At 49.2% G+C, this 22,435-nt stretch overlaps 1 protein-coding gene across 1 annotated transcript in view; it reads left to right on the forward strand.

The window, feature by feature from the left end:
- The window catches only part of MYH11 (myosin heavy chain 11), a 113,412-nt gene that overhangs the window by 65,192 nt on the left and 25,785 nt on the right, over positions 1-22,435 (forward strand). Inside the window, exons 8-19 of the mRNA XM_040635288.1 lie at positions 716-814; positions 4,046-4,189; positions 8,802-8,897; positions 10,904-11,022; positions 11,795-11,947; positions 12,841-13,014; positions 14,491-14,664; positions 16,346-16,460; positions 18,876-19,069; positions 20,393-20,514; positions 20,681-20,750; positions 20,916-21,076. Of these exons, the coding sequence (XP_040491222.1) occupies positions 716-814; positions 4,046-4,189; positions 8,802-8,897; positions 10,904-11,022; positions 11,795-11,947; positions 12,841-13,014; positions 14,491-14,664; positions 16,346-16,460; positions 18,876-19,069; positions 20,393-20,514; positions 20,681-20,750; positions 20,916-21,076 (1,621 nt within the window). The remainder of the gene's footprint in view (positions 1-715; positions 815-4,045; positions 4,190-8,801; positions 8,898-10,903; positions 11,023-11,794; positions 11,948-12,840; positions 13,015-14,490; positions 14,665-16,345; positions 16,461-18,875; positions 19,070-20,392; positions 20,515-20,680; positions 20,751-20,915; positions 21,077-22,435) is intronic.

Consider the following 22,435-nt stretch of genomic DNA (forward strand, 5'->3'; position numbering starts at 1 on the left):
GCCCTTTAGATCCGTGGCTGGCAAAGTACGTAGTGTGGCCAGCAACACCCGCATCACCTGCGAGCTTGTTAGAAATACGGGCCGTGGGCTCTGCCCCAGACCTGCAGGCTCAGAGCTCAAGGGTGGGCTGGCCCCCTGGACTTTAACAAGCCTGCTAAGGATCCACAGTTGGAAGGAGGCTGGGACAGCTGAGGCAAGGGCCAGGCGGTCTGAGGGCCCTAGGAAGGCCAGCGCTGCCACGTTTGCAGGGCACAGGTGGGCCTGCCCTAACGTCCTGCCACAGCACACTTAGGGATGAAGAAATCCACCTGGGACAACAGCCCAGCCACACATGTGCCCTCCCCCCACCAATCCGGTACCCCTGTGTCTCTGCGCCGCCCCGCAGCGGAATGGGCTCTCGCCTTAGATGAATTAGGGGTATGTTCACATCCTGAGGCTAGTTGAACCCCAGCCCCTCAGCCAGGGTGCTTTTGGCCACCACAGATGTGGCTTTGCCACCTGCTAGCTGTGTGCTCTTGGAAAATGACTTCCTTCCCTGAGCCTCTCCTTCCCCATGTTGAAAATGCAAATAATATTTGCCTTTACTTCCTCGTATAGTTCATAAGGCTTAAATGAGATCTGCGGTTGGTGAGACAGGGATGGGGGAAGAAGGTAGGTTCTGGCAAGGGGAACACCTGTGGTACCCCTAGAATTCTTAACTCCCCCCTCAAACCAGATCTGCTAGAGAAGTCACGGGCGATTCGCCAAGCCAGAGATGAGAGGACGTTCCATATCTTCTATTACCTGATTGCTGGAGCCAAGGACAAGATGAAAAGTAAGTGACCTGTGGGGACGCATCACGGGGGGTGGGGGAGGGTTCAGCCATCCCACTCATCATGATCCAGGGTTAATAGGTTGGCTATTAAACCAGAGCCTCAGGTGCTATCAGGGGAATAACTGTCTTTGGGGGGCAGGTGTATGAGTCATCATCTCTTCAGTGAGTGTGGTTTTTGTTCAAGCCACATTTACTGAGCACCTGCTATGTGACACAGCTGACAGTAATCTAATTAGATGTTAGACGACTAATCAAGTCCAATTGGACACAGTCTGCCTTCCAGGAAGGGAGAAGGACAAATGCAATATTTGCCGGTTTATAAAGCTTGGAAGTGGGGCGCCTGGGTGGCTCAGTCGTATAGCGTCTGCCTTCAGCCTAGGACCTGATCCCAGAGTTCTGGGATCGAGCCCCACATTGGGCTCCCTGCTCTGCTGGGAGCCTGCTTCTTTCTCTCCCACTCCCCCTGCTTGTGTTCCCTCTCTCACTGGCTGTCTCTCTCTCTCTCTCTGTCAAATAAATAAAGTCTTTAAAAAAAATTAAAAAACTTGGAAGTATGTAAGAGGCAGTTTCGTAAGGAATTTGGAAGGGAAGAACTAAGCACTTTTCATTATACATGTTTTGAAAGCAAACTTAAGTGGCCTTTGTAGGTCAGGGGTCAACAGACGATCTGTAAAGGTCTGGATAATAAATCTTTTAGGCGTTTTGCTGGCAAGGGGGTTTTGTCCCAAGTACTCAGCTCTGCCATTGTAATGCAAAAGCAGCCATAGGCAAATTATAAGCCCATGATGTTACAATAAAACTTTATTTACAAAGTAGGTGGTATGCTATAGTTTTCTCACCCTTGGAGCAGGGAAAAAATATCTTTTTAAAGATTTTATTTATTTAGAGAGACCATGCACGAGTAGGGGGAAGGGCAGAGGGAGAGAGAAAGAATCTCAAAGACTCCCCGCTGTGTGCGGAGCCGGGTGCGGGGACCCTGAGATCATGACTTGAGCTGAAATCAAGAGTCAGATGCTTAACCAACTGAGCCACCCAGGCTTCCTGGGAAAAAATATTTTTATGGAGGTATAACTAATGTATAACATAGTAGTTTCAGGTATACCACATAACGATTCTGTATTTGTATATATTGCAAAGTGAACACTACCATCAGTGTAGTTCACATCTGTCACCAGTAGGGAAAATATTTTTTCCTGCAAATACAATATACTGTATATGAGATTCCAGTGGGAAATTATATGTTCTGTACCTACGGTAATTTGCTAACTCTCAAAAGAATACACAAATCACATAGCTGAAAAAAAGGAATATATACATAGTATAGTGTAAATTCTAGTAATTCTTTTAAGACTAAAATTTTATGAGAGCAATACAAACTTTGCTTCCCATCACTTTTGGGGCCTGGAGTTAGTCATTTTGCTTAACAAACTTAGCGAAGGGATGTCTGCACTGCTGGTAACTTCTCTGTGATGAAGTGTATTGCGACATTCTGCCGCGAGGGGGCGACCTCATTCACTGTTTAATTCTGATGTTGGGCGGTCTGGAGCATACAATAGGGGCTGCGGTGGAGAAATTTTGGATAAAAGGCAGGGAGATGCTGATGTTGTACACTGGAAATTAGGCAAATTGTCAGTTACAGTGCGGGACATTATGAGGTGGCCCAGGGAGAAATGTGTATATCTCTTTTTCTCTTTGAAACCAAAGTCAACAGTTTGCTTGTTTGGTGATCTGGGTTCCAGTTTTGTGCTCTGTCTCTAGTCTTCCAGAAATTGGGCAAGGATAAGGCTAACTACTGAAATTCCTAGGGGCTATTTTTATTCTTGATGATAGATCTGGAAAGAGGTAAGGCTTTTTGAGAGGATCAAACATTTGTAAATTTACCCAGAGTCTGGATAATGAAATTTTGGCCAAGACCCAAATCCTTGTGACTTTAATCTGGCATCGTGACTAATCCAAAGGCTGGATTTAACTGGTGTCTTGGGTCAGTTTCACCTCAGGCACCTTCCAAGTGACTTGACCCATAAAAGACCTTTGTTCAAAAAGAAAAATATCTCATTGACTTCTCTCCAAAACCATAATCAAATCCAGCTTCATTAAAGATTGATCTAGAAGAGGACACTTGATGTATTGGCGGGTGTGCTAAAAGCAAATAGTACAAGAAAAAGAGAAGCAATTATAAATTTAGGGGAGGGGTGCTGAATAAGCCCCCAGAGCTGAAATCAAGAACAGCCATAAAATGTAACCACAGAATACTGCTTTACAGAGAACCATGTCTCCTGATATAAACAAGGAGTTGGCAAATGTTTTTGCTGAAGGGCCAGATAGTAAATATTTTAGGTTTGGGGGACCATACGGTTTCTGTGGCAGCTACTCCAGTCTGCCTGCCCCTGTAGCATGAAAGCTGCCATAGAAAAGAGACAAGGAAATGGGAGTGTCTGTGTTCCAATAAAACTTTATTTATAAAAACAACCAGGAGACTAGATTGGACAAGAGAGCTAAATCTTTATCCACCAATGCAGGGGATCAATAGATAATATCTCATTTTGAAATATCCAGAAATAGCTAATTATAGATGATATATAAACATAACATTATAATTTATATAAGCCTATATGATATATGACATAGAGTATATAATGTGTAATTTATGTTATGTGTAATTTATATTAAGCTGTTAAATAGAGAGATAGTGGTAAGTACCAGAAGGAACAGCTAAAAGAGATAAAAACAGTACTATAGGGTAAGGAAGGAACTGGAAAAAAGGTGGACAGGGAATGGTGTTTTTATTATAAACCTTTTGGTAGTAATTGATTTTTAAAATTCATGTGCATTAATGATGCGACCCAGTTTCATAAGTGGATGGATAAAAACTGATCTAACTCTTCAGGCAGCTTTGCTCTAAAAGGCAGGGTGTTTGGGGGCAGTTGAGATAAAGGCTTCCCTTCCTCGGGCTAGATGCAACCCTGTGTCGGGAGACGTGGCTTAGCAGGTGGAGCCAAGGCTAGGTTTCAGCTGCCAGGGACCTTGGGGCAGTGCACAACCTGCACCACTGTATGAGGCCAGTGGTGGCTGCTGATGACTTCTGTGTGATGGAGCAGAAGGAAGTTTTAAACTGTACAAGTCTCAGAAAAGGGAATGAACTTAGGATGGCCCAGACCCTTCGCCAGGTTCCTGCCTCTCATGTTCAAAGTCCCTCCTCGTGACCACCACCCTATCTTCCTCTCCTTCTAGATGACTTGCTTTTGGAGGGCTTCAACAACTACACATTCCTCTCCAACGGCTTCGTGCCCATCCCGGCCGCCCAGGATGACGAGATGTTCCAGGAAACAGTGGAGGCCATGGCGATCATGGGCTTCACTGAGGAGGAGCAGCTGTGTAAGTCTTCACACTGGGTGCTGGTGAGGGGACCTAGAGTCGTGCTCTCAGGACCACCAGAATTAGTGACAGATTTCTGCTTGCTGGATTCCCTCAACTCCCTCAAAAAAAAAAAAAAAATACACAAATACAAAGAAGAAGAAAAGAAGGAAAATAAATATTACCTTAGGTGGCTTATTGGTGTTTTAGAAAAGTGGCTTCATATGTTAGGCTCTTTCAGTTACAACCAACCCAGATTGGCTTAAGTGAAAAGGAAAACGATCCACTTGCAGAGCTGGAAAGTTCAGGGATATGGGTTTCAGGTACAATGGGTTCTGTGGGCTCAAAGGATGTGTCTAGAACTTAATCTCTGAGCAATATTGTCTTTAGGTGGGCTGCAGTTTCTTGGCAGCAGAAAGGCTGCTGCAGCTCCAGCCCTTGCATCCTTTGGGCTTATGTCCAGCAGAACAGATTGGATTCCCCGCCTGGGTCCCTGAATGAAGTCTCATGGACTCTTACTGGTCGGCTTAGGTTGATGTGCATATTCCTGAGTTATCCACAGTGATCCGGGCTTACGGAAAGCTCTGAGTGGCTTATGTGATGGTCTCTGTTCCATTTTGGGGCTGGAGATAGAGAGTATGTTGGCCTCCTCAAGAACATATGGGCACAGGGTGGGCGGGGGTGCTGGTTTACTTGGGCTCTTCCTGGAAAGTGCATTCTGGTGATAGACCCATGTTGATCCATGTCACCAACCAATGACCAAGAAACACATTTGATTCTGAGACCAAGAAAGCTCAAAGAGATAATCTTGGTTTCCACACTGTGCTTCAAGAAATACTTGTCCTGGGTTAGACGTGCCCCAGTGTTCGAGGTTAATCTCTTTTGGGAACATGAGGACACGGTTGTGGAAAATTTTTCTTCCTTCCCACGCCCACACCCCTTTGGAACCCCAGAATAGTGCTGTGGTTGCTGAAATACAGCATAGAGGGAGGGGCAACTTCCCTCGAGATAACTGGGGGCCCAGAAAAAGCAGGCTCCGTGGGTCAGTGGACAAATGGGTGGTGTTTGTGGATTTTGGCCAGAGCCCCGCAGCAGAATCCAATGTTAACAGCATCCCTTCCTGAATGGCTCTCCTAGAATGATTTATTTTATTTGGGACACGAGTCATTTTTGCTTCTAATCTTTGCCTTAAACACACACACACACACACACACACACACACACACACACACACTAAGTACTTGCTGTATGCCAGGCATTTGCTAATGCCTCTTTAAAAAAAAAAAAAAAGGTACCAAAATGTCCCGTATTAAGTAATAAAAAACCAGAACAATCTAAAATGTTGATCAGTGAGGATTTATTCAATTATTATTCAGCCTTAAGGAAGAAAAGGATTGCTTCCTTTTTTTTTTTTTTTAAAGATTTTATTTATTTATTCGACAGAGATAGAGACAGCCAGCGAGAGGGAACACAAGCAGGGGGAGTGGGAGAGGAAGAAGCAGGCTCATAGCAGAGGAGCCTGATGTGGGGCTCAATCCCACAACGCCGGGATCACGCCCTGAGCCGAAGGCAGACACTTAACGACTGGGCCACCCAGGTGCCCCAGAAAAGGATTGCTTTCTAAATTGCTTTCTAAACATGGACTTGTGGAAATACTTCTAATATATTTAAAGTGAAGATATCAGGTGACAAAGCAATATGCTAAGTGCTTTATATGCATTATTTAATATCAAAAGAACCCAGCGATGTGGCCATTGTTACCCCCAATTTGCCAATGAGAAAACTGAGGCACAGAGAAGTGAAGGAATTCGCCCAAGGACATACAGCATGTTGCTGGTGGAGCTGGACTCCTTCTCCAGCTCAGGAACTCCCAAGCCCCATTGTGTGATTCACTGTGTTCCATTTTTGTCTGTAGAAAGGTGGTTTTTGTCCTTTAAACCCTTTCAAAAATCGGTGTCAGAACCAAGATACGGAAATCAAGGCTAGAAGGAGGCCAGTGTATCCTAAAATGCGGACTGGTGTCCTTATCAGTGCTGTGGAATCCCACTGCGGGATGTTGGTCCTTTCTCTGCACCTTTTCAATTCTGATGACTTTCAAGGAGAGAGTAGCAGCTTGTCACCCACTAGGTCCTCAGCCCCCCTCTCTGGTCCTTGCTCATCCCCCCTTTCACCACAAAGAGCAGACCCCTGGGCCCAGCGTCTTACTAGAATTTGATAATATTGTTCCTTTTCCCTGTATTTATTTTCGTAGTTGCCATCTTTTTCCATGGCAAGGGAAGCTGATCTTTCACTTACCATACAGTTTGCTAGTAAAGTAAGCTCAGGAGAGAGAAGTAAGCGAATGTATAGAAAAATGTTAAGTGAATAGCAGGGTGGATGGAACGCAGAGTGAGCGTTAAGACAAGTGTGTGTGGTGACTGATGCGCCATGGGACACAGACCTGGGGGTGGGGTGGGAAGTTGGCCCCCCCAGGGGACATTTTTGGGTCTCACAACTCAGGAGAGGGAACACTCCTGACACCTAGTGGTCAGAGACCATCCTGCAGGCAGGCACGGGGCAGCCCCCCCACACCAAAGATTTATCTGATCCCAAATTTCAGTAGTGCCAAGATTGAGACCCCCTGAGTTAGACCGCTTCCCTGGGCTCTGTAGGCATTGCAGCAATCCTTAGTCTAAACTTGGAGTTTAAAAACTATTAGCAGAGCACTTAACAGTTTACAAAGCCCGTCTGGTATTGTTAAAGGGAGCTGCCTTAGTTGTTTCCCATCAAGAGAAGCTGTAGGTCATTTGGGGAGGAAGGGTGTCTGCAGTCGTGAGTGGGAGCAGATGGGTGGGTGGTCAGTAACGGGGCCTTCCTCCTTCTGAGCTGGGCCAGGGTCCTTGAGGTGTGAGGAGAGCTGTTGCGAAGGGCTGTCACCCCGAGTTTGGCCTGAGGAATGAGAAGGCTGGGAACTCAGGCTTTGTTCCCAGAACACAGTGATTTCTCTTGGAAGCCAGAACCCTGGGGGATTTGCATCTGTGTTAAACTAAAGGCAAGCGTTTGCATTAATTAGTCATCTGTCTTTCCATCCTCCATTCATCTATCTGTCCACCCATCAATATGTCCACCCATCAATATGTCCATCCCTTCATCAATCCACTGATCAGCTCAGCCATCTATTGATCTATTCATTGATTCACCCATCTTCCTCTCTTCCTTCCATCCATCCATCCATCCATCCTTCATCCTCCATCCATCTTCCCTCCCTCCCCATGTGTGTCTGGACCCTGAAGTAGGCTTCGAGAATACAGTGATGATAGGTCATTCCCCCACTCTCCAGTAACTCAAGGTCTTGTGGGGATTTCAGACGTAGGAGCTGTTTTAACAGTAACATGGCTGAGTATGGAGTCAGAAGGGTTCCATGGGTCTAGGAACACATTGTTTTATCTGAGGACACCTGGGTAACAAGTAGGAAAAAAATCTCCCCCTTCTGGATCCTAGCATGAGCATCTTGTACGCTCAGCCAGATGATATTAAGAAGCACAGGGATTGTTGTTTTGCTTTGTTTTGTTTTTTGCTCTTTCAATATCTTTTATTGACATATAACTTACATTTAGAAACCTGTGCGTATCGTTAAGTGCACAGTTTGATTAATTTTTATAGACTGAACACACCTGTGCTCCTCGCACCCATTTCAACTAAGAGAGCACCAACAGGGGGCGCCTGGGTGGCACAGCGGTTAAGCGCCTGCCTTCGGCTCAGGGCGTGATCCCGGCGTTATGGAATCGAGCCCCACATCAGGCTCTTCAGTTATGAGCCTGTTTCTTCCTCTCCCGCTCCCCCTGCTTGTGTTCCCTCTCTCGCTGGCTGTCTCTATCTCTGTCAAATAAATAAATAAAATCTTTAAAAAATATATATATAAAAAAAAAAAAAAAAAGAGCACCAACAGCCCCCTGGAAGCTTCCCATAGCCCTTCTAGTAGTTTCCCCCAATCAAGGATAGCCATTATCCCAACTTCTAACAGCATAGTTTTTCCTGTTCTTGAACTTTCTCTAAGTAGACTTACGTAGTTATGTTCTTGTTTGCATTTGGTGTCTTTTGTTCAGCATTTGTGAGATACAACAGTTTCATTGGTTGTGGTTATAAATCATTCATTCTCCTTGCTCTACAGTAGGGTTAACAAACATTTTCTGTAAATACAGAGAGTAAATACTCTGTGGGTCATACGATCTCTGTTGCAACTGTTCAACTCTGCCCTTGTAGCATCAAACAGCTGCTAATAATATATAAATGAATGATTGTGGCTGTGTTCCAATAAAACTTTATTTACAATGGCAGACAGTGGGCCGGAGTTGGTCCACGGGCTGTAGTTTTGTCCATGGGTTGGTCCAACCCCTGCTGCACAGTGTTCCCTTATAACACAAGATTTTTGGCAAACATCTGAACATATCCTGCTATCCCCAGCCAGGTTTTCTACCATGGTAGCAGGAAGTTAGGTTAGTTTGCCTTTCTTCTAGACTTAGGAGCTCAAAGCTGAGTCTTTTTGGGAAAAAGACATAGGTTGGCTCTAAGGTCCCTGATAGATTTTAGACTTAACCTCCAAAGCACCTTGGTGTTGACGTCTGTCTTACCCGCTCTTCTCTTCTCACCCCAGCCATACTGAAGGTGGTGTCATCTGTCCTGCAGCTTGGAAATATTGTCTTCAAGAAGGAAAGAAACACAGACCAGGCGTCCATGCCAGATAACACAGGTGCTTTTTGTCTTTTCTCAATAATTGACAACTTCTGTGATGGGAAGAGGGCCACGTGAAGCCGTTGGTTGTTTTTGGATGGGGCTATTAACAAGAGCTGAGGTAACTTGTTTTCACTGACTTCTGTCTGTTTTAGACTTTTTACTGCCCAAGAGCCTACAGTGGGAAGTTCTTGAAACAGTGTGGCGGGGGGAGGGGAACTAACAGTTTCAGATCAGACAGGAAGGATCCTTAGGGAGCTTCAATTCTAATCCCGCCCCCATCATCTGTTTTGTTAAACAAATATTTTTGAGCGGGTACAATCCCACTTCCTCATGACACAGACGGTCTTGCTGGGGAGACAGAGCTCAAGTTTCTTTGCAATTAGTTTCCAGATGAAGTATAAGATGCCCAGTTAAACCTGAATTTCAGATAAACAACAAATATTTTTATTACAAGATATATATCATCTTATGGTTTATGCAATATTTGGGACCTAATTATAATTTGTAAACGTTGGTGGTTTATGTGAGATTCTGGCTTAACTAAGCATCCTGTATTTTTTTTTTTTTTTCTAAATTTGACGGCCTTACCTACAAATCAGCAGTGTTTGGTGTTATGGAAAGATTGCGTGGTTACCCCTATGCATGTGGGTGGCTGAGCCAAAAGCATAACTTAAGTCCCGGCTTGTCCACCTACGGTCTCCAAGCCACCGGCCCAGGCCGTATGTTGTGCTGCTTTTGCGAGCTCCCTGGAGCTTACCCTCCATTGCACCTGCCCTTTGTCTCTCACGTGGTACACTCCAAAATACGGCACGTGAAAGGGCTTCTCTCACCAAGGAGAAAACTTCAGGGAAAGACAAACCCAGAGGCCCCCCTCACAAAGAGATGGGGCAAAACCCAAAAACCACACCATGTATCGTCCACCACACGCGTGCAGACCATCAGGCACCACTAGCCTTCGCGTGGAGGAAGCAGTCCTGGTGGACGACAATTATTTTCTTTTGAGGAAAAGGTTTAAAACGCAGAAATGCAATAATATAACAAGGGTCCACCATCCAGAATCGACATTTGTGAATGTGTTCTCATACTGCTTTGTCTTTCAAATGAAACCGAGTAGCCGACATTGACTTGACGTCACCTTGTCCTCCCAGCAGGCTCCCATTCTCCTCCTCATGCTTCCAGGCAACCGCAACTCTGTCCCCCTCCCATTGCATTTTTATGCTTTCACACGCATGTATCTGAATATATGCTGTTGCTTTGTGAGTGTGACTTTAGTTTACATGAGTGATGTCACACTGGAGGCGTCATTCTGCAGTTTTTCTCTAGACTCACCGTTGTCTGGATCCTGGTTTCTCAACAATAGCGCCCCCTAGTGTGACAACCAAAAATGTCTCTGATCATTGCCAAATGTCCTGAAGGGGCAAAATCATCCCCAGTTGAGAGCCATTGGTCTAGAGAGAGAGAGAAAACGAGAGTCGTTCCTTTACCTACTCTTGGGTACTCATCTTGTGAAAATACTGTGATGTATTTGTTCGTTTCCATATTAATGGACATTTAAGTCGTTTCCAATATTTTCCCACCACAAATAATGATGCAACACAGATCTTGGCACAGTGGGACACATCTTTATTGGTAGTTGGCCTGTGCCTTACCTCACTTAATCATGTTGACAACCCCACAAGGTACCAGATGCCCCATTCTTTCTATGAGCCAAGAAAAGACTTTTCCAAAATCACGTAGTTAGGAAGTGGGAAAGGTGCGAGAACTTGAGTCTAGAACTGCCTGACCCTAAGCCCCCACTTAGGGCATACCTCCATCCCACTCTTAGCAAAACAGTGGGGATGAGGTCACCAATGACAGCAGTTTTCAGGAGCCTTTCATGCAATGTTCACTACCATCATGCTCCATTTCTCGAAAAATATCCAAGGTATACACAGATCACAAATGTCCCATGTGATGTGCCTTCCTTCCTAAGCCTTCTCTTTTGTAATACACTTTATTAAGTGTACTTTTTCTTCCATCCAGCTGCTCAGAAAGTTTGCCACCTCATGGGAATTAATGTGACAGATTTCACCAGGTCTATCCTGACCCCACGTATCAAAGTCGGGCGGGATGTAGTGCAGAAAGCACAGACAAAAGAACAGGTAACGACGCACTTGTTCAGTTTTGCATGTGAAATGATTTCTACACTCGCCATTTATTTCTGCAGAATCTTCCTTCCATCCATCAATCCATCCATCCATCCATGCATCTGTTCATCCATGTATGCATCCATCCATCCATATATACAAACATCTGTTCATCAGTTCATCCTTCCATCCATCCATTTACCCGTCCGTGTATCTCTTTTCATCCATCCATTTATCCATCCTTCCATCTGTTCATCCATCCATTCACCCCCCCATGTGTCCATCCAACCATCCATCCATCCATCTTTTTATCCATCTGTCCATTTCTTTATCCCTCATCCATTCAATACTAGAATATTCAAAGTCCCGTATCAGGTTTTGAAGGTTCAGTACTGAACAAGAACAGCATGGTACGTCATCTTGATCTCGTAGTTGCACATACAAGGTCAGACCTAAAAGATACATTTTTGAAAATGACTGTGTACCCTTTCTAGAGGCAGAACTGACCACTTCTAAGTGGTCCCTGTGATGGAACAGGCTTTCCTCTGTTCCAGGTCCCTCTGACAGGAAGTGTTTTATTATCCACACAGTCATTCCTTAGGTCTGACTACTCTATTCCTTACTGCCACTTTTCTACTGGGTGTAGAGATGGCATAATTTCCTTTTTTGTTTATTTTTAAAGGACCGATTATGGGTAGGAGGGGAATAAAAATCTGAGCTGCTGGCCAGGCTTATCTGAAAATGGGGCCCATCGGGGATGACCATGTTCCCTCACTTGCCCCCACAGGCAGACTTTGCCGTAGAGGCTCTGGCCAAGGCCACCTATGAACGCCTTTTCCGCTGGATACTCAGCCGTGTGAACAAAGCCCTAGACAAGACTCACCGGCAAGGGGCTTCGTTTTTGGGGATCCTGGACATTGCTGGATTTGAGATCTTTGAGGTACAGCTTGGTGGGATCATGACAGCCATGGTCTTGGCTCTCTGGGATGAAGTTTCCCTCTGGAGAAGTCATTATTTCAGAGAAGGGCAGGCAGATAACTACTTAGAGTGGAAGGTTGTCTAGCTAAGGTTACACCCTTGAGGGTGTAGGAAATGTATTCATTTGTGAAACTGAGAAGGCCGGAGCTACAGCTGGGTCCAACAGGCAAGACCTGATCTCTTCCATCTCTCTCTTTCCCGTCCTCCACGTTGGTTCTGTTCTCAAGCTGGTTTTCCCCTCATGGTGGCAAGATGGCTGCCACAGCTCTAGATGGCTCTCAGCAACCTTGGAAGTTCTGAGCAGTTCCAACCGTTCCCAACAGTTCCAACCAAAATCTTGCAGTTGAGTCTCACTGGCTCTTACTCACCTGAGTTGGGTCAGGCCCTGTTTTCAGGGTCTTCCTATACTTCATGTAATGGGAACATGGCCACTGGATCCCACCCCCACAGACTGGAGGGGCATTCTCAGTGAGAGGGAAGGTCTGGAGATGGACAGGTAGTCTGAGACGTATGTACTAGAGAATCACTCTCTCTCTGAGTTTCAGCGTCCACATCTGTGCAGTGGGGGTGATGAAGGACCTTACACAGTTGTTCTACCACCCATAAATCTCTGTGCAGGGGCAGGAGAGAAGCACCCTCAAAACAACGTGTGTGGGGACCCTGTGCCGTGCAAAGAGCCAGCCCCATGAGCTCTCGGCAGCCTTTGCTGGGGCTCAGCCCTCTGGGCTCCGAAATGGCAGATGGGCTCTTGTGGCAAGGGTGCCAGCCAGGGTGCGCTCTCAGGGCAGAGCTTCCCTGGGCGCCCTGTCCTCCGACCGAGCTGCTCACCGGGCCCCCCCGCTGTCGTGCACGCAGGTGAACTCGTTCGAGCAGCTGTGCATCAACTACACCAACGAGAAGCTGCAGCAGCTCTTCAACCACACCATGTTCATCCTGGAGCAGGAGGAGTACCAGCGCGAGGGCATCGAGTGGAACTTCATCGACTTCGGCCTCGACCTGCAGCCCTGCATCGAGCTCATCGAGCGCCCGGTGAGGGCTCCCCCACACTCGCATGCGTGTGAGGCCTCCTTTGGCTGCACACGGACCCCGCCCTCGCCCCACGGGTGCCCGGCTTCCCCCGCCCCCGGGTCCTTGTAAGCTCGATCCTACTGTCCCTTTTTTTTTTTTTTTAAGATTTTATTTATTTATTTGGCAGAGAGAGAGACAGCCAGCGAGAGAGGGAACACAAGCAGGGGGAGTGGGAGAGGAAGAAGCAGGCTCCCAGCAGAGGAGCCTGATGTGGGGCTCAATCCCAGACCACCGGGATCACGCCCTGAGCCGAAGGCAGACGCTTAATGACTGAGCCACCCAGGCGCCCCTCGATCCCACTGTCCCTTAACCCACATTTTATTCTCAAGGGTGTTTTCTTCTTTTATTGCTCTCTCCCTTGCTTCCCCTCCCTCCTCTCCCCTCCCCTCCCTCCTCTCCCCTCCCATTCCTCCTCTCCCCTCCCTCCTCTCCCCTCCATTCCCTCCCCTTCCTCCTCTCTCCTTCATTCCCTCCTCTCCCCTCCATTCCCTCCCATCCCTCCTCTCTCCTCCATCCCCTCCCCTCCCTTCCCATCCATTCCTTACCCTCCCTCTCTTCCCTCCCCTCCCCTCTCTTCCCCTCTCTCTCATTCATCCCCAAGGCAAGGGTCTTTGTTTTGCTCACTGATGTGTCCCTGACTCCTAGAACCACGCCCACAGTAGGTGTACAAGCGATGATTGTTGAGTGTTTACTGAGCACCTACTGTGTGCCGGGCCCCTCTTGAGGGGCTGGGGATGTAACTGTGGACGGGGTGGACCTAGTCCCTGCCCTCCCGAGGGAGCAGATGGTGAAACCAGACAAACAAATCAACTAAAACCTCTCGTGAGGCCCATGCGGAGAACGGCTGAGGGAGGCCTGCTTTGGACAGAGGAGTGAAGACGTACTTCTCAGGGCGCCTGGCTGGCTCAGTCGAAGGAGCATGTGCCTCGATCTCGGGGTCCTGAGTTCGAGCCCTACGTGGGGTGTAGAGCTTACATAAAAAATAAAAGAAAGAAAGAAAAGAAAAGAAATACTTCCCTGATCTGAGTCTAAAACATGAAGACCATTTAAGCAGAGTAAATGGCATGTGTGTAAATTTGGCCATGTTCCTGGCACCTGGGCTTAGCCTGTCTGGGCCACAGAGAAGGGCTTTGGTCAAAGGAACCCTGGATGAATTTATATGTAAAGCAACAAATTCAAGTGTGAGATCTTTGGGCTGGTCACTGTGTTCTGTCCACTAGGGGGCAGCAGCAAACAGGTTCTGTGGGTGCCCGCCCGTCGGGCTAATTTGGGGATAGATCCGTGGGCCTAGAAGACATAAATCCATCTCTCTATGTAGACAGAAGAGGTGACAGAGCCAGGGGGGCTCCCTACAGTATGTTTCGGTGGCCAGCTCTTTCTGACAAGCCCGAGGCTTGGGCCACCCTAGCTATGACCCTGCCTTCCGGTGTCCCACAGAACAACCCTCCCGGGGTGCTGGCCCTGCTGGACGAGGAGTGCTGGTTCCCCAAAGCTACAGACAAGTCCTTCGTGGAGAAGCTATGCACGGAGCAGGGCCAGCACCCCAAGTTTCAGAAGCCCAAGCAGCTCAAGGACAAAACGGAGTTCTCCATCATCCACTACGCCGGGAAGGTACCAGCCGTGGGCCCCAGGGCTCGCTCTCTGTCCACGGGGGGTGCTCAGAGCAGGAGTTTGGGAATGGCAGAGCCCAAAGGCATGTGTTGTAAATCAAATCCAAGCAAGGCCTCCTATGTATGGTCTGAGCATCTGTAAGGGAGACCAATAGATATAACCAATGTGTGTGTGTGTGTGTGTATATATATATGTGTGTGTGTGTATATATATATATATATATATACACACACACACATATATATATTATATATATTTTTTATATATATATATTTTATATATATATATACACACATATATATTCCAATATATATATTCCAACCAGGGTGACCAGGCAATTCCTGTATAGATGCTGAATCCTTCCTGCTACAATTTAAACCCAACAGGAAGGGCCAACTGGGATGGGACGACCGATAAACACACCTTTGGGTCCAACAAACTTCTCCCTTATCACAGACTTGCGCTCACCACTGCCAGCCTGTGCTGTCCAGGGATACGTGACGGTTGTCTTCTTCCTTCTCCTTGTCCTCTTCGTCCTCTTTCTTCCTCCTCCTCCTCTTCCTCCCTCCCTCCTCCTCCTCCCCCTTCTTCTGCATGATAATGATAACCGTCAGGTGAGAACTGTAAATACATAGGAGCTCCCCCTATGGCTCCCGAGGGTTCTGGATAAAGTAGAAGAGATGCAGCTTGGCCTGGCTTGCAGATCTGAGTATTTTATTGTCTCTCCAGCACTGCCCCCCTCCAGCCTCAGGCAAACAGGCAATGTCCTGTACCGGGCGTTGTCCGGGGCCACATCTGACCCACCGCGTGTTTCTGTAAATACAGTTCTATGGGCGCAGGGCTCCTGTGTTTACATAATGTCTTTGGCTGCTTGTGACCCGACGATGTGACAGAGATGTGGTGCCCTGCAGAGCTGAAAATATTTACTATCTGGGCCTTTTACCAAAAAGAGTTTGCCAACTCCTACCCAAACTCCAGGGAGTGTGCGTTCCCATAAGCACACGAGTAACACTTTCCTCTTTCCCGCTTTCCAAGTGGCTTTTTTCAGTCCCCTCTCCGATGAGGCCTGGTGACCACCATACAAACCCGCATCCCATAATAACCCCCCCAAAGCTATTTTACAAGTTCCTTCCGTTTCAGGGTCACAATCATAAAATGAAGGCTTTGGCTACTGTCCGGGGTCAAGTCAGGAACTGAAAAAGCTTTATCGGTCCTTTTTCTGTATATCCATATATCGGCCTCTCCGAGACTCAACAATTACACTCCTCAGAGAGGGGAAATGAGGTCCTCCAATGTCATGTGATTGTGCCCAAGGCCTCTCTGCTTGAGAGGGGAGCTTCAGGTGGGAGGGAGGGGCTTGGCCATCAGCAAAGCTCTCCACCTGGTGGAACTCACAGCGGTCCTCCTGGGCTCTGCAGAGGGGAGGCTGCCGGAAGCTGAGAGAAGCGAGGATAGAGTCAACAAGGGGTGCCGTTGGCTGATGCCCCACCGTGCACAGGGCCCTTTAAAGTACTGATCTGTCGGTCTCTTCCTGGGGTTTGAGGATTCCCATCGCTGTGGCTGCTAATGCCATCTCCTCTCCCACCTGGGAAGATCCGGGAGGGAAATGGGAGGCCTTGGGCCCTAGCTGTCATTTGTAACGGAGGCAGGGGCGCCTGACCGGTGGGGTGATCCTGGGCAGGTGGACTATAATGCCAGCGCCTGGCTGACCAAGAACATGGACCCGCTGAATGACAACGTGACTTCCCTCCTCAATGCGTCCTCGGACAAGTTCGTGGCCGACCTGTGGAAGGACGGTAAGGGCTGCCGGCTGGAGCTGGGGGACAGGGTACGCAGTGCTCTGCCTCCTTCCATCTGCCTCCGTTTGCACACCTGCTCCCTGCGTGGGAGTGGGGAGAGGGCAGGGTGTGCAGGTGCTAGTGATGACTCTTGACACGTTCAGCCACTTCTGGAGTGGTGACCCCTGACCCCTCAGTCCCACACCCGGACCCCAGGGAGAAGGTCCTAAATCAGGGTGCAGGCAGTAACAGAGAAAACAGTGCAGGAGGTGTGGTGACTTCCCATCTGGAGTCGGAAAGACTTGACTGTGATCTCGTCTCTGCCACACACTAGCTGTGTCATCTTGGACGAGTCTCTTGACATCATTAAGCTTGAGTGTCCTCCTTAGTAAAACTCTTACTAAGACCCCACCTCTCCTAGGATTATTGTGAGGGTAGAATTAGACCAGGGCTCAATCTTGAGCATGCATCAGGATCTCCTGGGGGGACTTGTCAAAACTCAGAGAGCTGGGCCATCCCCCCCCCCCAAGAGGTTCTGATTCAACAGGTCCAGGAGGGGCCTGAGAATTGCATTTCCTACAAATTCCTAGGGGGTGCTATTGCTGCTCTGGGGACCACACTTGTGTTCCCTCTGAGAACCAGCGAAGAGATAATCCATGTGAAGTGCTTAGCCCCTGCAGTCCCTCAGTACATGGCTGCTTCCATGACGACTGTTAGGGGTGGTGGGGTTTTCCGCTTTTGTTCCTGGACCTCCGTGCCTGCAGCAGATTGTGTCCTTGTGACGGGGCCTGTGGGCCTTGGGCTTATCCTGAACACCCTTGTTTTAAGCACGGTAGAAAATGCTGGAGGAGAGGTTCTGTTGTGCCAACATTTACTGGGTGCTCACCATGTCCCAGGCCCTGGGATGGGGTAATGGCATCTCAGCCTGGGATTTGTGACCGTTTCAGCAAGGCCCTTCCCTCAAGGAGCCCAGGGAATAGCAAAGACATTGTTCCATGGGGCCTAATTGAGTACAAGGAGCTGAAACAGGGCATCCTAATGCCAGTGGAGTTGAGCTGAACCACCATCAGCCAACCTGATGGAACTGTCATCTACAGACTACTTCACCCAGCAACAGCAGAATGCATGTTCTTCTCAAGCTCACATGGAAATTCCACCAAGCTAGACCACATTCTGGACCATAAAACACACCTTAATGAATCTAAAAGAATAGAAAGCATACAATTTCTGGTCTTGGACCATCGTGGAATTAAGCTAGAAATCAATAACAGAAGGATAGCTGGAAAATCCCAAAATACATGGAGGTTACGCAACACACTTCTAAATGGCACATGGGCCAAAGAAACGTCTTCTTTGGCCCTTGGCCCATGTGTTATTTAGAAGTGTCTTGGTGTGTTATTTAATTTTCTCAAGTGAAATTTTAAAATATTTTGAACTAAATAAAAATGAAAACACAATTTACCAAAATTTGTGGGGTACAGCCAAAGCAGCACCTTGAGGGAAATTCACAGCAATGCCAGTGGTTTGGGCTTGGCATGTGCAACATCCCCTGGGATGGTGGGAGTCTCTCATTCTGTTCCGAAAGAAAAAGAACCTTGGTGATTGTGCCACCACCACCACCAATAACACCACCACCTTCCTTGTTGAGTACCTATTAATGTGCCAGATTCCTGTCTTGGAGTGTTTGCTAATACCTTCTGCCCTGAATATTATTTCTCCGAATATCTACCTGATCACCGATTCAACTTATAGGAGAGATCACCCCCATTGCTCTTTCTCTCCCCCGTTACCCTGCTTTATCCTTCCAAGCACGCCTTACCCCTCGGAATATTGTACACTTACATATGTCATCATTGCTGGTCTCTTTCCACTAGAATATCCATAGAATATGAGCTGGGGGTGTGTGTGGAGACACATGGTCTTTGTTTTGTTCATGGTTGTATCCGTAGGGCCTGGCACACAGTAGGCTCTTAATAAATACTTGTTGGTAGATAAAGGACCAAAGGCAGGCAGGAAGGGTAAGCCTTATTTGCTTCTTCCTGCCCTATGAAGTAGATGTGTTGTTACCCCCATTTTGTAGAAGGAGAAACAGGCACAAAGTGGCACCAGGCCAACACAGTGGCAAGAGTGGGATTTATTTCCAGGTCTCTGTGACAGCATAAGAGAGAATTTGTTCTTTTTGTCACTCAGGGGCTTTCAGAGTTCCCAAATAGACAATACCTGGAAAGCAATCCTCTGCACCCCTCCCCCTACCTATTGCTGGAGGAAAGGTGTTGGTCCCCTGTGGAAGAGAATGGGGGAGGGCAGTTCCCACCAGAGAAGAGCAGAGGACTTAGGGTCTCCACCCTCTGGCCCTGGTCATCTGGCCTATCGTGGAGGTGGCGGGCCCCTGGGTGGGCCAGAGGCTGACACCAACATTAACGTGCCCCACAGTGGACCGCATCGTGGGCCTGGACCAGATGGCCAAGATGACGGAGAGCTCGCTGCCCAGCGCCTCCAAGACCAAGAAGGGCATGTTCCGCACGGTGGGGCAGCTCTACAAAGAGCAGCTGGGGAAGCTGATGACCACACTGCGCAACACCACACCCAACTTCGTGCGCTGCATCATCCCCAACCACGAGAAGAGGGTGAGGCTGCTGGCTGGCTCCTTGGGGGTCAGGATGTCCTCCCTGGGGGCACCCTAGGGGCTTTGGGAAAGGGAGAGGCAGACCAGGGGAGAGGGGCAGGAGGAAAGCCTGAGTCCGTACCCCATGGCTCCATCTGACGCGGGTGGAAGGTTGTCTGAGTTGGGTACCTATTCCCCATCCTGGAGGCAAAGGAAGGTGAGGGGACGGAAGGGACTTTCAGCCCTGGAGTTTCCATCCAGGGCGTACAGTCACTCATGCGTTCATCATCCCAGTCAAGATTTACTGCGCTGCACCTGTGCCAGGTGCTGACGATACAGGCTGGACAAACTGTGGTCCTTGCCTGCAGGGTCCTTACAGTTCTAGGGCAGGGTGCTCAGCTGGGGCAGTGGTGCCCCTCCCCCGGGACACATGGCCATGTCTGCAGACTTTGTTAGCTGTCATAACTGGGAGGAACCTGCTGTTTGCATCCAGTGTGTAGAAGCCGGGGATGCTGCTAAACACCCTGTGGCACACAGGGCAGCCCTCACGGAGGGAAAAGCAGAGACTCATCCAGCCCAAGATGTCAGTAATGCTCACCCCGGGAGAGCCGGTGGGGGAGAGAAATACACAAGCTGCTATGCACGATGTAGTGTGGTCAATTATGAGAACACCGTGCAGCTGGGGTTCCCACTCCAGCCTCGGGGCTCCGAGAATGCTGCCTTGGGAGCCTGTAGGTATCAACTTGGTGAAGTGGAAGGCATCCTAGGCAATGGGACCTACCAAAGATGTGAGCTGAGAGATGAAAGGTCTAGGCAGTGAAACACTAGGTCATTTCACGTTGGCATGTGATGGTGTGAGGCAGGGATTGGGAGAGATGGGGTTGAATCACTTGGCAGGAGCTGGGTTGTGGCACTTCTCGTGGGTTGACCAGAGGAGGCATTGGGGGCTTTTAAAAGCAGGGGTATGCCATGATCAGACTGATGTTATGGAAACAGAATGGGAGGTTGCAGAGGGAAGCAGGTAGGGGGTGTTGATGGCGGGTGGATGGCAGTGGACAGCAGTACGTCCGTTGGGAGTTACCTGGAAGTAGCTGCTGTAGAACCATTGATGGAGAAGAGGTGAGGGAAGGAGAGGTGATGGGGAGGAAGCCCCAGCTTCTAGCCAGGTGATGCTGGTGTCACCGAGTACAAGAGAGGTGGCACCTGTACCCTCAGCTGAGACCTCACCTGGTGCCTCTGTCAACCTCGGTGGCCTGACAAGGTGGGTCACCCAGGCCTGAGATTTGGGGCTTGCTGCTCCCTGAGTCCCAGCCCCCCTGGTCCATGGGCCTCTCTGCCCTTGCAGTCTGGCAAGCTGGATGCCTTTCTGGTGCTGGAGCAGCTGCGCTGCAACGGGGTGCTGGAAGGCATTCGCATCTGCCGTCAGGGCTTCCCCAACAGGATCGTCTTCCAGGAGTTCCGCCAACGGTGAGCTTGCTGGGGCCACACATGGGGGTTGGGGTGGGCGGGGGGGTGAGCCAGGCCATATGGAGGGATGGCAGGACGCTGGAGAGGGGGGTGCACCAGCTCAGGAGGAGGGACAGAAGGACGCTGGAGAGGTGTTTGATCACTGGCATCTGCCCCGTGTCTCCAGCTACGAGATCCTGGCTGCCAACGCCATTCCCAAAGGCTTCATGGATGGGAAGCAGGCCTGCATTCTCATGGTGAGCCCTGCCCCAGCCCCTCCCCAGGGATCTGACTGCAACTCCCCCCCCCAGTCCCTGGGGGCACTGCCAGGAGCTTGTTGGGATGGGACCTTCCTTAAACACGCCTCACGGACACATGTCACAGCTGAGAACAAGAGCACCTGTCCCCCCTTCCTTCTGCAGATCAAAGCCCTGGAACTCGACCCCAACTTGTACAGAATTGGCCAGAGCAAAATCTTCTTCCGGACGGGGGTCCTGGCACACCTGGAGGAGGAACGGGACTTGAAGATCACGGACGTCATCATGGCTTTCCAGGCCATGTGTCGCGGCTACCTGGCCAGGAAGTAAGGCTCCGAGTGCCGTCGCCTCCCTGCAAACGGCCCAGAAACCTACACTGCTCGGGGCGCTCTGCGGCCTCATATTCTGATTTCTTGCTTCTAAGAAGCCACCTGCCGCGGCTGCTTCTTGCAGAAGCAAAAACGCTCCCACTGTAGGGATGCGCCCTAGTTATAAGTGCTCTCGTCCTACCACCCCCACTTACTTGCTGGTGAACTTGGGCAAGTTTCACTCTTTCCTTGAGGCCCCGATCTCTCCACTTGAGAATGAGGGTGCTCATTCCTGCCCTGTGGGGTTGTTTGTGAGGAGTCAGTGAAGGGCGTGAAGAGGGTTAAGAACAGGGCCAGGTGTCATTTCAGAAGTGTGAGAATATGGTCAGGTTTGGAGGAAAGAGGATTTGGCTGTATTCGTATCCCTGTGTTCAAAAGGAATTCCAAAGGCGGGGTCTTGGAAGATCGGATGCCCCTTATGTTTTGTGAGGCCTGAGGTCTGCACGAGGGATGGGGCTCCTTGTGGGAAGTCACACCCCAAAGAGGACTGCAGGGGGCTGACGGAGTGGCTCTCTGTCCGGGGCATGTGTTACCGTGAGGTGTGGACCGCGCTCTTGTCTGCAGAGCCCTCATTGCAGTAAGCTCATTCATTGCCAAGTGGCCCCAAGATAGTGAAGGCCAGAACAAGATGGTGGAGGCCAGAACCAAGATGGTGAAGGCCAAAACGGGGCGGCGGGGGGGGGGGCTCTTTGTAGTCCAGGGACTGATCTAAGTGTTAAATTCCATAACTAAATTCTCCGATGCCCCCTCCCGTCTCCACTAACTGGAGCGGCGTCCTTCTTCAAGTTCACCCATGTTCCAGGATGGCCACTGAGCAGAAGAAAGAGAATCCTTTCAGCACCCTTGGCGGTGATTTGGCAAACCCATCGGCCCTTAAACCCAAAGAGTTCTGGTTCTGAGTCAGATTGGAGATTTCGAAAATACACCTGAGGAGAGACTAGGTTTGTCAGACCCTGAGCTTTGGGGAAGATGCAGCCCAGCTGGAGACATGTAGGATCCCCCTTAGGAATGGTGTAGCGTGGATTGACTTCCTAGGTGTTGTTTGGACCACGGCTCTGAGTCCAGGGCGTTTTCGTTGCTCACCGAGAAAGGCTCTGGCCTTCGGATGATTGAAGCAGTCATTGCCCAGACAGTACGCATGTGCTTCCTGAAGAAGGAGTTTTAGAGTTTCCTGAAGAATCTTGGCTGGAGAGAACTGGGGGGGCAGGGGGGACGTCCCTGCGCGAGTCACAACATCACACGCCGGACAGGCGCGTCTTGCTTTCGGGATGCTGAAGACGACTGCGTGGAGATAGGGGCTGGCTCCCCCCCCCCCCC

This window comes from Ursus maritimus, unplaced genomic scaffold, assembly GCF_017311325.1.
Source record: "Ursus maritimus isolate PB19 unplaced genomic scaffold, ASM1731132v1 scaffold_2, whole genome shotgun sequence".
NCBI lineage: Eukaryota > Metazoa > Chordata > Mammalia > Carnivora > Ursidae > Ursus > Ursus maritimus.